The sequence below is a fragment of the Eschrichtius robustus genome, chromosome 19, assembly GCF_028021215.1.
Source record: "Eschrichtius robustus isolate mEscRob2 chromosome 19, mEscRob2.pri, whole genome shotgun sequence".
NCBI classification, from domain to species: domain Eukaryota; kingdom Metazoa; phylum Chordata; class Mammalia; order Artiodactyla; family Eschrichtiidae; genus Eschrichtius; species Eschrichtius robustus.
This window is the reverse complement of record NC_090842.1, coordinates 49,237,259-49,254,065: the sequence shown is the minus strand read 5'-3', so window position 1 is coordinate 49,254,065 and position 16,807 is coordinate 49,237,259. Positions and strand designations below refer to the sequence as shown.

The 16,807-nt window shown below is 50.9% G+C and overlaps 1 protein-coding gene across 1 annotated transcript in view; it reads right to left on the bottom strand.

The window, feature by feature from the left end:
* ZNF536 (zinc finger protein 536) overlaps window positions 1-15,751 on the bottom strand; it is a 229,328-nt gene extending 213,577 nt beyond the window's left edge. The window contains exon 1 of the mRNA XM_068529227.1: window positions 13,582-15,751. Within this exon, the coding sequence (XP_068385328.1) occupies window positions 13,582-15,751 (2,170 nt within the window). The remainder of the gene's footprint in view (window positions 1-13,581) is intronic.
* Between the last annotated feature and the right edge of the window lie 1,056 nt (window positions 15,752-16,807).

Genomic DNA, 16,807 nt, shown 5'->3' with positions numbered 1-16,807 from the left:
TGTGGTGCAGGCTCTGCACTGTGATTTCAGGTTCTTTTGGCTCCCCTCGAGGGGGAGCGGTGGGCAGGCCCGAGGCCTGGCTGGCTCCTGGGCAAGCGCCCTTTGTCCCAGGAGAGCACATTTCATTTTATTCCGTAAGAGTCAACCAGCATCTCCCGAACACCTGCTGCATCCCGTGCCCAGCGCCAGGGACCACGATGGGAACACACCTGAGGACAGCACAGCCCCTGTCCTCTCGGAGCTCTCAGGCCCACTCCACACACATGCCGGCTGAACCCAGAACAGAGGTTCCCTGGATGGGGACCCCAACCCTCAAGCCCCAACTTCTTCCTGGAGGAGCACGAGGCCTCAGAGGGCTTGGCTGTGAGATGCTGGAAGGCAGCCCCCGCTGCATGTGCCAACTCATAACCCAGGAGCCAGAGCTTCCGCCCGAGGCTGAGGCGGCAACAGGCAGGGGAGACTCCATTAGCAATGCTCTAAGGGGCAGGGCTGGGCTCAGGACCAGCTTCTCTTCCCGCAGGGAAGGCTAAAAGGTCACAATGCTTCAAGGAGGTCAGCCTCCCTACGTAACAGGAGGCCATCGTGCCACCCACCACACACATCCTTAGCCACACAACACACACCTCAACACCCATACCAACACAGGCAGACACACACAGATACACACATCCCAGCACACGCATCTTCACTAACACATGCATCAATGCACCAACACACACGACCACACACTGCACACTTGACACCTATATCAACACACACCCCGCACACCGTTACGTACATCTCAACACACACACCCCTACTAGCATGTGTCAACACACAAATATGCACTCCCCCAAACCACACAGCCACAGCAACATATCTGCAAACCCCAATCCCACACCCTAACCACACCGCAATGCCCACATACACGTACCGAGCTTCGTATCCCAACTCACCCTCACCCATACACACCAACACACGTACCCGGTGCGTGCATGTCCACTCCCATCCCAGTACACCCACGGCCCAACACACATCCACCCCCCACACACACAGCACCACACGGTAATACATCCACCCTCGGCAACTGCATCCAAAAAATTAAAGCGCCTTACAGATACTCACACAGCAATACCAGCCCAAGACAGCGCGACCACTCGCACACCAAGTCATATCCCAACACAGACAACAAACGTTCAGACACACACTAGCCTCCCGACATACACACACACAGTCACAACTGCGTGTTGAATGCTCTATTCCCAGAAGCTAGGGTCAGTTTGAACCTGCTAAACCCCCTACACCCACGACAGCAGACTCAGCCCCCGAGGGGATCCCGGGTCCTTCCCTGGGACCACCCTAGGTGGGTCCAGGGCACAGTGACGGCCCAGAGCATTCTGCTCGGCGCGGCCAGTGCGAAGTGGCCGCTTGGTTCAGTTTTTAGTGCCACCAGGAGCGACAACAAAGAACCCGGCAGCCCCTCCTCTGGAAGGCTTCCCAGATGATAACTCTGCCTCCTAATTTACACCTCGGAGGCCGGTGCTGACTGGGAAGGAGGAGCAGGGGAGCCTCTTCCCTTTCTCTTCATCTGCCCGTGGGGGCTTCCCTGCTCCTCTCTGGAAAGAGTCGGTGGCTGGGGAGGGCTGCGAGCTGGCGCCAGCCCTGTGCCTCCGCCTCCTGTCCTGTCCTCTGGCCCACCACCCACACCCAGGCCACCTTCCAACACTGGCCTGTGCAGGAGAGCACGGAGACAGAAACAGGACTGGCAGAGCGTGGTAGAGCTGGGAGGGAAGGGGAACTGAGACTCGGGCAAGCTGCACAGGAAGAGAGCTGGGTCCTCTGTCACCAGGCCCTGCTCCTGGGGCCCCATCCTCTCTGTCACCCTGGGGACACGGCCGCCAGACACTTGTGACTTGCTACACATGTGACCTTGAGTAGAGGTTAGGGGATCCCTGAAACCGCAGCTTTGGGGAGTCACTTTAAGCCTAAGTGTGCAGCTTGGGCTGGGTCCCAGTCGATCCTCAGCAGAGCTGAGCAAGCGCGGGGCCACCCCCTTCCTTGCTTCTCTTCTGGAAAAGATGCGAGGACAACCTCCCCCGAGACACACAGAGAGGGAAGGAGTACTTGTCTGAGCTTCCCAGAGCCTGTCCTAACAGGGCTGATCTTGGCCAGCGTGGAGCGGGACATGGGGCTGGCGAGCAGGGCTTCTGCTTTTGGCTGCATTCACCCCATCCCCAGCACGACCCAACAGTGGAACTAAAAGGCAAGATGTCAGACAGACGTGGCTAGAATCTCAGCTCCACCACTTCCTAGCTTTGGAACTCAATACAGTTTACGCGGCTGTTGACAGCCTCTCCTCCGGCGGGCTGCAGGCTCTAGGACACGGAAGCACGGAGAGGCTAAGGAGCCCTTGCTGGGTCTCACAGCTCCTGAGGGCCAGCACTGGAGCCCTCCACCATGACCGCGATGCTCTCCACTTCCTGCAGCCCTGCCAAGTCAGCCCCCAGCAGGGGAGGAGCAAGCCTTGAGCAGCACTGAGGGTGGGGCCCTGGCAGTGCCCCTCTGGGGGCAGGACCCTGTCTCCAGGGCATGCAGGCCCCAGACAGGGAGAGCCGGTGGGAAGGTGCCCGGTGGGAAAGGAGCTAAAAGAGGGTCTTCCCAGCCCCACCGGGCACACCGGGCCCCTCAGAGATAACACGACCTCACTGCCTGCTCGAGGCTCAAACACAGATCAGACAAGAAATCCCCAGATCCTTAGCATCTACAAACCCTAGTTCTCTGCTCAGTGGATGAGACCCTTGAAAGTTACCCTCAGGCCGTGGAAACATTTGGGAAGGGAGAGGAGAGGAGGGGAAAAGCAAGATGAAAGGGGTCTAAGAGTCTTCTAGACTTCCCCACCCCCACTCCCCAGGCCCCGGGGAGGGGAGTGAGATGCCCAAATAGCCCAGCAGGGTGGGTAAAGCCTGACTGTGTGTGAAGGTCAAGTTCTGGCTGAAGTATGTGCTCTGCCCGGAGCCGTTTCTTAAACATTAGAAAATGCACTTGTCTCTGGGTTAATAGCCAGGCTTATGATTATGACGTTTTCATTCACAGAAAATAAAGGGCAATTGAGGTCTGATATGTACCAGAAGAAATTGTTTCCACTCATTCTCATAGTGGGTCTGTATTTAGTTCATGACCCACCATCCAAAAAGAAAACTGGCACTGCCTGCAGTGCCCACCATCCTCTACTGACGCTGGACATTTTGACATATGAGGTGGGTACATCCCGCACCACCCCCGACCCCCGATGACTCACCTGATCCTCTGTGGGACAGGTATGGACAGTTCTGAAGTCAGGTTAGTTTGGGTAAAATGCAGAGAGCCTCTTTCCCAGTGTACGTCTGACAAGCTCTCACAGGCTCTACCTGCAGGGTCCCAACAGGAGTCCACACTCCACCTGACACCTGACTCGTGCCCTCCCCCTGCCCATGAACCACTGGCGACAATGACAGGGTGGTCAGGGCAGGTGAGCTGGAGCCGGGGGCCTGCCCCTCACTCCCTGGTGTGGAGCTCCACCCTGCCTCTTCCTGCTGCCCCCCTCAGGGCTGGCCCCTGGTGTGGGGTGACCAGCTGCCAGGACATACATGCCACAAAGCTGCAAGCCCCAACAAGCTCCCATCTGGCCCCCTTCTTGGCCTGAGGGGTCGTCCTCAAAAGCACCAGTTGGACTCTGCCCAGGGCCTCTTCTGCAGCAAGAAAGTGAGTTCAACTCCAGTTCACAGCCAGGGAGAGAGAGGACAGCCAGCCGCAGTGGCTGAGCTGGGGGTGCTTCCCCCAGAAGTCACCGAATTGGCCAGATTCTACAATGGGAAAGAGTTACCTGCCACAGGAACTACTGAGGTGACTGAGGAGGTTCCGTCACCCTTTCAGGCCCCTTGGGAACAAATGTGGACGCCAAGGCAAGTGCATCTCCTCCAGCCCTGGGGCGGCTCTCCTTTGCATCTACTACCCCTCTTGTGAAGGACTTGTCCCGGCTCCCAGGCTCTGGGCCTCTGGGCACTGCGACCTATCCCTATCATCCTTGTATCTCCAGCATCTAGCACATTGCTCGGTGTTCAGAACCTACTTAATAAGCATTTTGTCCTTGAATGAAAAAATGAATTAATGAATGAACAAATGAATGAATTTATGAATGAACGAATGAGTCACAGAGTTGCTTGGTGACAGGGCACTACCTTGAGGGAGACAGATTTCAATATAACCTTACGAGGAACTTTCTCAGTAAAATCTCCAGCACTGGAAGAAATGGCCTCAAGACACAGCACCCTCCTGGGTAATACACATCTGCAGCTTCAGCGCTGCCAGCCTGTGACCTGAGATTCCATGTTGAGGAGTACCACTTAGGGAAATAATTGTACAGATGATCAGAAAGATTTAGGTGCAGAAATGAAAAAATGGAAACAAGTTTTCTACTATGCTCAGTAGATCACTAGAGGCAGATTTTTCCCTTTGCTTCTCCATATTTCTAATATTTCCTCAAGGAACATACTACGTGTATGAAGCTTTTATAAAAGGACAGCTATTACTAAAGAACAGGAGTGTGCAAAGGATAGCCCATGGGACAAATCCTTCTGTCACCTGTTTTTGTAAATAAAGTTTTACTGGAAACCATCAAGCCCTTTCATTTATGGCAGAATCGAGTAGTTACAAAAGAGCCCACATGTCCTGCAACACCTAAATTATTTATTATCTGGTCCTTTACAGAAAAAGTTTGTTGATCCTTGTGTTGAATATTCAATGGAAAAAAATATGTGACATATATTTAAGTAAAAACTATATCATATAGAAGACTGTGCATGCAGTATGGTCCTTTTTTGTGAAACACATCTTCAAGTGCACAAAAAGGACTGGGAAGGAATGGACTAAAATGTCTGCAGTGGTTATCGCTGAGTGGTAAGGGCACATATATTTAAAAATTATTTTTATTTGTACTTGTCTGTATTTTCTCAATGTCCAAGATGAACAAGAATTAATGTAGGAGAAAAATAACAATAATGTCATTAAACAACAAAAATAGCAACAAAGAAGTCAGTGAATGTCTCTCTAGGAGGAGACCAAGTGGCAAGGGTTTGAAGGTCACTCATACAGGACATTTCAGAGGTGGTCAGGCCCCAGCTGCCAAGGCTCCCCCCACACAGGGATTATTTTATGTCACACAGCAACTTTGCTGAAGGATCACTACAATTTTTCAAGGCAAATTACTTTAAAAAAACCAACAACCCTGAAACACCTATTTTAGCAACAAATTTAACAGAATATATTTAGCAATAAAGAGAAACATGTATCTGTCTCGGTCTTCAAGGAAACAACCACTGCACACATTTTACATTGAACTAAACATAAGGAAGTTGGAAATTTTCCAAAATACCTCTCAAGATGATTGAAGACAACCGAGGGTGTCCAGAAACCACGATGACAGCCACTGAGTTAAGAGTTTCGGGACATTACTGTAATGAAGAGACGAGAGCGCCACGGAGGGGACCTGTTTCGTCGTACATCAAAAGGCTTTGGAACTGAGGTCAAACCAGAGGAAAGGAACTGGTGTCCGCCTAAGTCCCAGCCCAGCCAGGCACCTCCCAGGGGAGAGAACGGATCCTCTGTGGCATCCTCTGCACCCAAGGCCCAGAGTAAAACATCACAGTCTCCCCAAGGTGTGCCCTGCTTCCAGAAAAAGCTGAAACAGGACCCCACCCTTTGAAAGCAAGTGACGAGGCATAGAAAGCCAAGCCCACCCACTACCCACTTCCTCCTGCCAGCACCTGGCTGGGCACCCCCAAGAGGAGGGCTGGACCAGCCAAGGAGTCAGCTTGTGCTGTGTCTCCCACGTCTCTCAGACACATGCCACATGTCACACAAAACCCCAAGGCTCACAGCAACAAAGAGGTGGGTCCCCCAAGAAGCCAGGCCCTGGACAACTTTCCCTTGGTGGGAAAAGAAAACAGGCCCGGGCATGTGAATTCCACCCACCGCTGCCCCTGCGCACAGCACAGCTCCCTTAGTGCCTTGGCCCACCCATCAGGTAGCCGTAGGGAGTGTTCAGGCATGCACTGTTTTGGAGTTCCGCAGCCTTTTTTGAAGATGTGGATCAGGGAGAGGATGGTGGCAAATCTCTGTGCTTAGCTCGGCCCTGTTTGTCACCAGCCAAGCCACCCAGTTCTCCCTCCTGCCTCCCAGCACATATTAGAGGCACAATATTCACTTCTTACATTATGTTAACAAGCCCCATTATTACAGGGTTGTCTCGGTAACTAACCAGGACAGTCTTGGCTGGCTCCACACCTTTGCACCCACAGCATACCAGGACTTAGGTGAAAACAGTAAGTAAAATGCAATACAAAATAAATAAATGGAAATACAGCCCCAGGAAATTGAGTGCTCTCCTGACAAAGAAAAGCTACACCAGATCTGGCTCAGAATTAAGTGGAGAAGCCCAGCAGAGAGAAAAGCCACGCGCACACCGAGGAGGACCTGCTTTAGCTACACAGCTCCCAGGGGACCCCCGAGCCCTGCTCAGGTGCCTTGCCGCTCAGGTTCTGCCCAAGAAAAAAGGCCCAAAACTTTGCCCAAGATCTGCTCCCCTGAGCTCTTTAGGGAGGGCCCACGGCTTCCTGAGAAGGGCTTTCCAGATGGCGCCTGGCGGCAGCAGTGCCAAACTCCACAGCTTAAGTAAATGTTGCCGTCGCCCCGTCCTGCCAGGAAAAGGCATGGGGGACCCAAGTCTCCTCTCAGCTGCTGTGACGCTTGCTTCCTGGAGAGAACAGAGAGTCCCCCCACCACCTGCCTCACACCCTGCTGGGGAGCCCCCTTTCCTCAAGCATTTGCGAGCCTCACTGCACCCCCTTGTTCCTCCTCAACACGCCAGCCCGGTCCACACAGGCGGGGGAGGCGCTGTCACATGCCAACAGAGGAGAGGGAGGTGAGGAACCCAGAAGGGCAGCAAGCAGGCCCAAGGGTCACAGATGGCAAAGGTTCCAGCCCAATCACCACGAATTTGAGACGTTTGCACAAATCCAGTCTCCTGATCTCTGCAGGTGTTTCTCCACCCCTACCATCAACGCTCCAAAACAGCTCGACAGTTATGGGAGTTAGGGCTCACTCCTCTTCCAACCTCACAGGCTCAGAACGCTGCAAAGTGCTTCCAACACGGATCTGTCCCAGGTCTCCCTCTGCTCTCCATCTCAACATCCCCAAGTATCCCAGCGGTCTCCCCCTAGAATCCAGGGGAATCTTGAAAGCCAGTAAAATAGGAGGCTTGTTGAAGCTTGTCCCTGTTTCCACCCCTGAGACATCAGGGCCACCTACTAGAACCTCCTTAAGCAAGGAAGACTTTCCTGCTTTACCCTCTCAGGAGTGTGCTTCTTATAAGGGGGCACAGAGCTCCATGTCAACAAAGGGATTCGAAGGCACAAGCAGCCTGATGGAGAAGGGGTCTGGTGAACCCAAGCTGCCCTGCAAACAGAGGCTGTCCCTGCTCTGCAGCAGCGGCCGCTGGCGGTACTGACACATTGGGCCTACGTTCCCAGGTACCTGATGGCATAGCAAGAGAGTGGGTGGATGAAAGGTAGCTCATGACACCTGCTTTTGACCAAAAAGCAGAGGCCACACTGTGGCCATTTGCAAAGCAAACTGCTAATTCCAGCCCCAACACACCCGAGGTGGTGGCCAGGACCTGAGCCCGAACCTCCCATTCCAGTTAACGGCAATCACGCAGCTAATGTTTCATGTCCATTTTGAAAGTTGACTGTTTAATTCTTTGCCTCATTGTAACCTGTCCTTAGCTAATCCGTGTTTTTCTTATTACCATTAAATTTAGATTTAAATGAACGTTTGTTCCTTGTGTTAACATGAGTACAGGAGGAGCACACCGTGGGCACCTCGGGCTCCCTGAGCTCTCCGGGCAGGAGCGCAGCGTCCGTAGGAGCACAGGAGGGACATGAAGGTGGGCAGAGTGGGGCTAAACAAAGGCAGCGCTCCAGTGACCCTGCGGCAGGAATCAATCCCTCGGACAGAGGACGGTGTCCTGGTAATCTGGGAATCCCCAGGAACGTAGAGGAAACAGGCTTCGCTTCTGGGATCTCATGTCACACATCTTTTATATCACACTCCCAATCTGAGGACTTTCAGAGCCAGAACGATTTCTCTCTTTCTGAAATGTTAAGTGACAGCACCATCGGGCAGCCCCGTGGAAGTGGGATTTACAGCTCCGCGCAGAGAGACAGCCAAGGCCCCAGAGTGGCACTGAGTGTTCCCAGGCACAAGACAATCAAAGGGCACGGAGTGATGGGAAGTTTATAAAAAGGAGCTGCTGTCAGGCGTCCGACCCCCACACAGGAGGACGGTGAGGTGAATCAGCATCTGAGGGCTACTGTTCCCCAGCTCTAGCACCACGCCCGGTGGGCGGACCGCCCCCAGATCCAGCGGAAAGGTGGGAGACCAGAGGGAACCCACCTGGACCCCTGACCTCAGCCCCGCTGGACACGCCCCAGGAGCCAGCCCGAATCTGGCCAGCCTATTAGCCCAGGCGGGGCCAGCTCCCGGGAGGCAGGGCCCGCCAGCATCTGCCCAGGCAGGGCTTCGGCACACACAGCCGAGCCTCCGTAAATCTCCACAAACACGGCGGCCGCCTGCACACACTTCCACATCGGGACGGAAAGGCTGCATATGGCGCTCAGTTTTAACAGCTGAGCTTTAAAAAAGTGCAGCTTTTCATCTCACTGAACCGGCTCCCAAATTAAAGGGTGGGGGAGGGAGAGAGGGGGAAGGAAAAAGGGGAAGCCAGAGTGGGCAGGGGGAACCTTCCATGCTAAATTTGATTTACAAGGAATTTCAGACTAGTATCCGCTCAAAAGGTCCCCCTGGAAAATGAAATAATGTTCCCTGTTTGTCATCCCCAAGTTTACTAATTTCAAGTTTTTAATTTCATCTTTTAAAAAATAATTTTTCTTTCTTCTGTTTTTAATAAAAATGAAGGAGTCTATCAATGAGGAAATCACTCACATGCCTTAGATTGGGTTAATGATTTTTAAGCAAATTTTAAATGGGATTATTGTTTTCCAAAGTTCTGCTCAGCAAAGAGATTAGTGGCCACAATGCCCAGGGGGCGTCCCCTGGTCCTTTTAATTCCCTGCCTGGAGGTGGAAGGTGCTGGGAGAGGAACGGGAGGGAGACGCCTGATAGGGCAGTTTTCCTGGAATTGCCTGGAAAGTTTTACTTTCTGTTTCCTCTGCTGATAATGACTGTCTTCGGCTCTGCAGCCAGCTCCCCTCTCCCCCTCCCAGCCCCCTGTTGCTGCATGCCATCCCCAAGCTCCAGTATAAAGTTTGGCTTTTGCAGCAGGAAGCAGCTGGGCCAAGCAACCAGCGAATGATAATGACCTCAGAAATCTGCTGTTCGCTCGGCAACAATAGGGTGCTCAGTCTACTGGAAAATTGTGTTCATCAGCTAACTCTGCTCAGTTACTAATTGACATTGCCAAATATTTTAAGAACAATTGGAATGCACAAGCAAAAAAAAAAAAAAAAAAAAAAAAATGAAGATCTTAATCCTCAGACTTAAATTTTTTCTTTTTCTTTTTCTTTTTTTCCCTGCTTTTGGGTGCCCGGATTTGTTTGTGTGGAGCAGGCAGTGGTTATCATGAATGGGGGCAGGGAGGAGGAGCCACATGAGAAAAAGAGGTGGAAAAGAAAGAAAATCTATCATATCACTATACACCCAATGTAAATGCAAGGGAGCCCTGGATAAAGGCCTTTGATGCTGTGGTCAATGGGCCAGCACAGGATGGAGACCCAGCATTTCAGGAATGCAGCTCAGGCAACAAAAGAAGACCCCGCAAGGCTTCCAGCCCAGCTGATCAAATAATCCTTGTCCATCTCAAAATATTACACCAGAAGTAGTAGGGGTTAACAATATTTTCATCTTCGCATCTCTTCCTGGCTTTCCGTTGATCATGTAACTTAGCCGACTTTAACGAACAGAGGGTCAACACATTCAATTACCCCTTTCCCACCATCAACACTTCAATTAGCCCCTCTCCAAAATTATGGGGAATGCAGAAGGTAACTGCCCTGTTGGATACAATGAACAGTATCGTTTCTTAGTACATTAAGTTTTAATTATTCTGACCATGATTTCCAAAGCAAAATCTAAAGAAACAGAACTTTGGTCGTCTTCTGACTCAGGGTATAAAGCTCGAATTGGAGCACAGTCTTAGACGAGGTTTTAGGGAAAGATGCAGAGATTAATGCCATCGGAGCATTTGCACGCGAGCCAGAAATGAGGGAGCATCAAAACAGCTGCCCCACTTTCTAAATGTCATAAAAGAGTAAAATTTATAAGCTGCTGCTTTCCAAATAGTTTCCCTTTGCATTGTACACGGAGGAAGAAATGACATCTACTATGGTGTGAAATTATTGGTAAGTCAAATCAACAACAACAACAAATATAAAACAAAGGGGAAAGATGGGGAAGTGATCTGTATGACTGGTCTTGTCCATTTTCTGTTAGAAAATATGACCTCTCAATTTGTCAAAGGTCCTAGTTTTCACAGTTGATCTTAAGCTTGGTTCTCAGCAGTTTGGAGAGCCAAAGAACAAACACATTTTCTGGTTCACTGGAATCATTTTCACATGTTCACTGATTCAAACATTCTTTTGCTCACATAACAAACAGCTGCATCCCACATTAGCCTAGCCAGTGACAGTCGCCCATCTCGGCAATAACTGTTTGATTGCAAACTTGACCCCTTCTTCGTCTCGGTCTGAGCAAGACATTTTTAAACAGCCACTCCGTTCCAATCCTCCTTTGCAAAGAATTACATCTGATAACAAAGGACGTCTCTGCCACTCATTGTAAGCCTTCTTCTGGAGATCTGTTCTAAGAGGCTCTCTGTAAAAAGGTTTTTTATGATGAATTCAGAACTACTATCATGTTAAGAGCAGCGATTTATAAAGAAGAATTCATTGGTTAAGATCTGAAAAAATAGTTTCTCAGGCCCTACTGACCCAGTTTTCAACAAAAAAAGAATCAAGTGATGCAAATTAAGTTTTGAGACATTGTTATGCAGTCTGAGAAATTTGTAAAACCGTGTTTTTGCAGTTATTTCTTAATAGAAGCCTTAATAAGTACTTCTTTCTTTACTTAAGGGCTTAAAGATTTTTTTTTTCTCCCCTTCACCTTGCAGGTTTCTCTCTAACAGGTAATAATAAAATACCTATTGTGTCAAGATTTTTATTTAAATGCTTATTTTAATCACACTTTATACAAGTCAGACTTGTTGAAATAAGAGGGAAGACTAACCCGATTTGGTTAAGGGTCCTAATCCCAGGAAAACCTGAATGGCCCAGGTGTTCGGCTGATTTGGGCTGCATATTGGTATGCCATCAATTTTCCTACTTAGTCAGAAAATTATGGAAGTGTCTAATTTGAATATGAAGAAAACAAAGAAGTCAACCAGAGATGAAGGAATCAGTATTCACAATTGTAGGATACTTCAATGAGGGAAATAAAAGTGAGAAGATAACCACAACTCAAGTAGAATTCTCCTTTGAGTCCCAAGCCCGGTTGGTTCTTTTGGGCAAAATGGGCTTTTTTCAACAGAGTATTTAGAGATATGGAAACAACAGAGATAGGAATAGCATGAGGCTATCACTTGGCCAGAAGGTGAGAAAAACACGGTAAACACGTCATTAATAGAGCCGAACATTTGGTGTCGGAATATTCTGCTGAGACCTTTTCATTTCAGCAGGGCTGGGAGAGGGAGGAAAATCTGTCAGTGTTAACTCCACGTCACTCCAAAAACTTAGGAAAGCCAGTATGCGCTCTGCTTTCTGCCCCAGAAAGGTCCCAAATCCCAAAAACCGTGAGATGACACTCTGCAGGGAGAGGGGACCTCCTCACAGGAGGCCAGAAGTAATCCCTCCTGACAGTAGGACACCTGGCACTTTGCTGCCTTCGTGCACAAAGATCCATCTCAGAATCCCCGCCGTCAGGCGGTGACACTGGAAAACCCTTCCCTTGCAAGTTTTGGGCGGTGGTCACTCCAGGCAGTGTGGCCTAGCCCTCCGTGGTGCTGGAGTTCCTCATTAAACTCTTTCAGTGTCTCACTGAAGTGAATTGCAAACAAGGCTAGGACTCCAGGTGGAGACAGTGTGTTTCATGGGTGTTTAAGCAGCGGCATTAAGTGCTATCGGAATCTTTGGAATGTGCAGTGCAGATTTATGTGTCTTAACAATTCTTTACTGGTTTGTAATAAGCCACCAGACTCACACTTTATTTTAATACTAATTTTGTCCTAGAAGAAGGGTATACTGAAGCATGACAATAACAACACAACTAAGCTGGCATCTACTTAATAAGTGTAGTGGTGAATTGCCCCTAATACTGAAATATTTATTGAAACTGAGAAGGGAAGAAAAAAGAAAAGGGGAAAAAAAAAACTTTTTAAAAATTACCCTCAACAGTGTGCTGCCACATCTTTAACAGTGGGCAATGCAGTGCCTTGAGGTGCCTCAAACTGTCTTTCATTTTCTAGACTTAATGGCTGATTGCAGAAATCAATGTTGCCATTAGTAACAGGGTATTTGTTATGGCATGATTTCCTCTGTTGTTAGGCTGCAGAATGATTACAGTATTAGCGAGATGCTTTCTTTATAAAGGGCTAGAGATATAACTTTCAATTTACTATCCATTAGTAAGGGGCTTTGGAAATATGGATGAAGGCAACAAGCTTACCTGCTGTTAGGTAGTGATTTTAATTTAGCTGTCTTAGGCTAGTGAGTTGTTTTTTTTTTTTTTCTTTCTTTCTTTTTTTTTTTTTTTTTCCCCTCAAACTGGGCCAGGAAGCTTCAGCATTTCACAGACATTTTGATGACAGATTTTCTGCTTTGCTATTTTAGACCCCAAAGCTGTATCGCCCGTGTAACACAGTACAATTTAAGACATGAAGTCGCGCATCTGTGTTTCAAACCTCTGTGCTTCTCCAAACCATCAGAGGAGAATGGTGTGGTTCTTCAGGTTAGAGGCACCTGACAGATGAGCCAAGTTGTACTTTTGAAAGGGGGCCGGAGACAGGTTTGGTCTAGGGAGAGGCAGTGAGGGGCCCAAATGACAGAATTATGGGCATATACTTGGGGGGAGAGACGGTGAGGGTCTGAACTTACACATTCACATCCACGGATGGAGCCAGACAGCAGCTCCCGGGTTCCAGGGGTGATGGTGGACGGGGGTCAGGGCATGAAATGGGGCCAGGTAATCACAGGGGAGGGTAGGCTATCCCAGCTGGCAAACATAACAACTGGCCATCTCCACCACACGGGAGGAGGATCCGTTTACTTTCCTGGTGGCCAGTGTTCAAGGGAAGGTCAAAGAGTTGAAAAGATAGCCTTCCCTTGAGGCAGGGCAGACAGGCAAGGTCCACATACAGCACGACGCCACGGTGACCTCGGAGCTGAATCTGAAGGGCAGCGAGGACCCCTCCCCACCGAGGCTGGTGCAGAACCAGGCCCCGGGGCAGGGAGGGCCCTTGCACCAGCCGCTGCTCCCCCATCTCCCCTGGCAACCTACCTGAGGAGGACGGCGAGGAGGGGTGTGGGCTGTCCTCCTGGGCACTCCCGGTCTGCGAGAGCCCGCCTCCGACCCCGCTCTCCTCAGTGACGTTGGAGGAGCCGGGTGTGGTGGAGCGGCTCACCGACTGGGACTCCTGGTCACTGCCCGAGCCGCGCCGCTCATCGGGGCCCCCGTGCAGCCCGTCCTCGTCGCCCTTGCGGTCCCGCTTGTGGACGCGGGAGTGCACGACCACCTGGTGGTAGGTGCGGAACACTCGGCCGCAGTCCGGGCACTCGGTGGGCTTCTCCTTCAGACTCCCGGGACCCTGCAGGTTGTACTCGAGAGCCTGGTGCAGCCCATGTGACAAAAAATCCCGACTGCCTTCCAAAGGGTCGAGCGTACTTGGCAGGTCTCTCTGACTGCCCGCTTTAGTGCTGTGAACCGAATCAGCAGGCATTTTCTGCTTGGCGCCATCTGCCCCCACTAACACGTACTCCCGCCTCTCCTTATCAAACAGAACTCCGGCGTGTGCCAAAGTGTCTTCGTGGTTGCGCTGTAGCTGGTGCTCTTTAGACAAGAAGCCATGCTCCATGGCCATGCCCCTGGCCATGAGCTGCCAAGCCTGGTAGCTGTTCACGGGGTCCATCTCGGCAGCTTTCGCAGCTGCCTGCAACCGCTCGATGCAGCTGGATTTCAATGGTGGCACGAGGTTGAGGCATCCCAGGAGGGAGTGCTTGTCGCCCTCGGGGACGCCGTGGGCCACGCTGGAGATGGGGGTCAGCAGCTTCCCCACAACCTCCTTCTCCTTCATGGGCATCTCGCCTTTGCCGTAGAGCTGGCTGGGCTCGCTCAGGCTGGCTTTGTCGGCGGCCATGAAGCCGCTCTGCAGGCAGGAGAGGTACCTGGAGTACAGGTTGGCATGGGCCTCTTGGGACATGCCGCCCATGGGCACAGGCACCTCGGCGTCGCTAGGGGACTTGTTCTTCACTGACAGCTTGTTGAGGTGGACCTTCATGTGGTTCTTCAGGAACCAGGGCTCTTTGAAGCGCCGGCCGCAGATCTGGCAGCAGTGCTCGAAGGAGTCTTTGTGCTTCCGCATGTGGCCCTTCAGGAACCACGCCTGGCTGAACACCTGTCCGCAAACCTCACAGCGGAACTCGTTGGCCGACTGCTCCCCGCCGCCGTTGGGGCCCTGGCCCTGGGCCGACTCAGCCGTGATGTGGGCCTTCTCCACATGGCTGATGAGCTCCTCCTCCTGCGAGGCGGCGAAGTCGCACAGCGTGCACTTGTAGGGCTTGTGCAGGATGCGGATGTGGCGGTCCAGCTCCTCCCTCTTCTTGAACTTGCCCTTGCAGAAGGTGCAGCGGAAGCCAGCAGCTGGGGTCGCCGAGTCCTCCTGCACACTGGCCGGCTTGGGCGAGGGCACCGGGTTGGCCACGTCGGGCACGCTGTGGTTGGTGGGCAGGGCCAGGTTGCAGGCGGCCAGCGGCGTCTGCTGGGCGTGCGGCAGGGGCTTCAAGTCCGGCCGGGGCTGCAGCAGGCTGCTCTTCATCTGCTTGTCCCGCAGGATGGCCCTCTCCTCCAGCTCGTGCAGCAGGCGGTTCTCCTCGCGCACCCGCCCGCGCCCCTTCCCCAGGTTGCCCAGCTTGTGGGTCCGCAGGTGAATCTTGAGGTTCCCTTTCTGTGCCGCCCGGTGGTCGCAGTACGGGCACTTGAAGGGCTTCTCGCCGGTGTGAGTGCGCATGTGCAGGGAGAGGATGCTGTTGAAGCGGAAACGCTTGCCGCACAGAGGGCACGGGTACTTGCGGTTTTTGCGGGCGTCGTCCTCGATGTCGCTCATCTGGGACATGATGCCCAGGTTCTGCCCGTTGAGGAACTGCTGCAGGTCCACCCGCCCATTGAGGCTGGTGTCCACGTCCCGGCCCAGCTGGTTGGCCAGGAGCGCCATCTGACTGCCCATGGGCTGGCCACTCATGGGCACGTGGGCCTTCTCGTCGAGGGGAACCGGGGTCTTCTCCTCTGGGTTGGGCCGCGGATGCAGCTCGGGGAAAGCATGGCTGAGCTGGGAGGTGATCTGGTGCAACTTCTGACTCATGGCATACTGGCCGTTGAGGACGGGGCTGCTCAGATGGGGCTCAGCTTCCGGCGCCGCCGAGGACACTCCAAGGCACAGACTGGCTTCTTCCATCCCTGAAAATAAAGAGAGAGTTCAGATCTGTGCCAGGTGCCGTGGCGCAGCGAATCAACAGCATCAGCTGGTGGGGAATTTGCATTTCATGCCTTACCTACACAGAATAATGCTAAGGAATTATAGTCAAAAACAATAATAAAAAAATGAATTATTAAATGCCAATTATGCAATATGGCATTGCTCCTCCAATTTGTTTTGGCGATAGATCGTCTTCCTTGTATTTTCTATTTACAGACTGCAATTATTCATTCACATTTAAATTATTAATGTTTTACCACTTTCAACACCTAATAACAAATCAAGGGTCTACGTGTTAAACTTTTCCTCCTCTCCCCCCTTGTAGCACCTGCACCTGTTGGTTCAGTTCAAAGTCTGCCATAGAGCAGAATGGCTTTAACTGCAAGACCAAACTGACTCACTTGGACCTTTTGTTTCTGGTTACTATATTCAATATGTTCGCCAGTCGGAGATGAAAGAGATTATTTTATGATTTGGCAAAAAAAAAAAAAAAAAAAAATCCAACCCAATGGCACGATATTTACTGGTACATAATAAAACAAGATAATGTTTTGGGAAAAAATAAAGGACAGGCTTTAGAACAATAAAAGGGATTTTGCTTTAGTCAACAAAAAGTGCAGTAATATCTCATTAAGCTGATTAGTATGCTGCTTAGAAACAGTACTAGGTGCTGTAACACATGATTATAATCATAAAAATCCTTCAGTGTTTGCAAGGAAGCATTAACGAGGTATATTAAATTTTAAGGAGACTGTGAGTAGCAGCTTTGCAAACCTCAGAGATTAAGATTTAACCCTTATGTTACGAAACACTGTTATTTTGTCATTTGGTAACCGTGCCCATCAAAAGAAGTATAAATTATCTCGTGATGGAATTTTAGTGGATTGGTGAGACTGCTCAAATTTGGGTAGGGGGTAAAGACTTACACCAACCACAGAGCGCGCTTTCCCTGTCCTTCAACTGGCATAATATCTGCGGCAGGCACTGTGATTGGGCTTAAAGAGATCTTTTATAGAACTAGATAAAAACCAATTA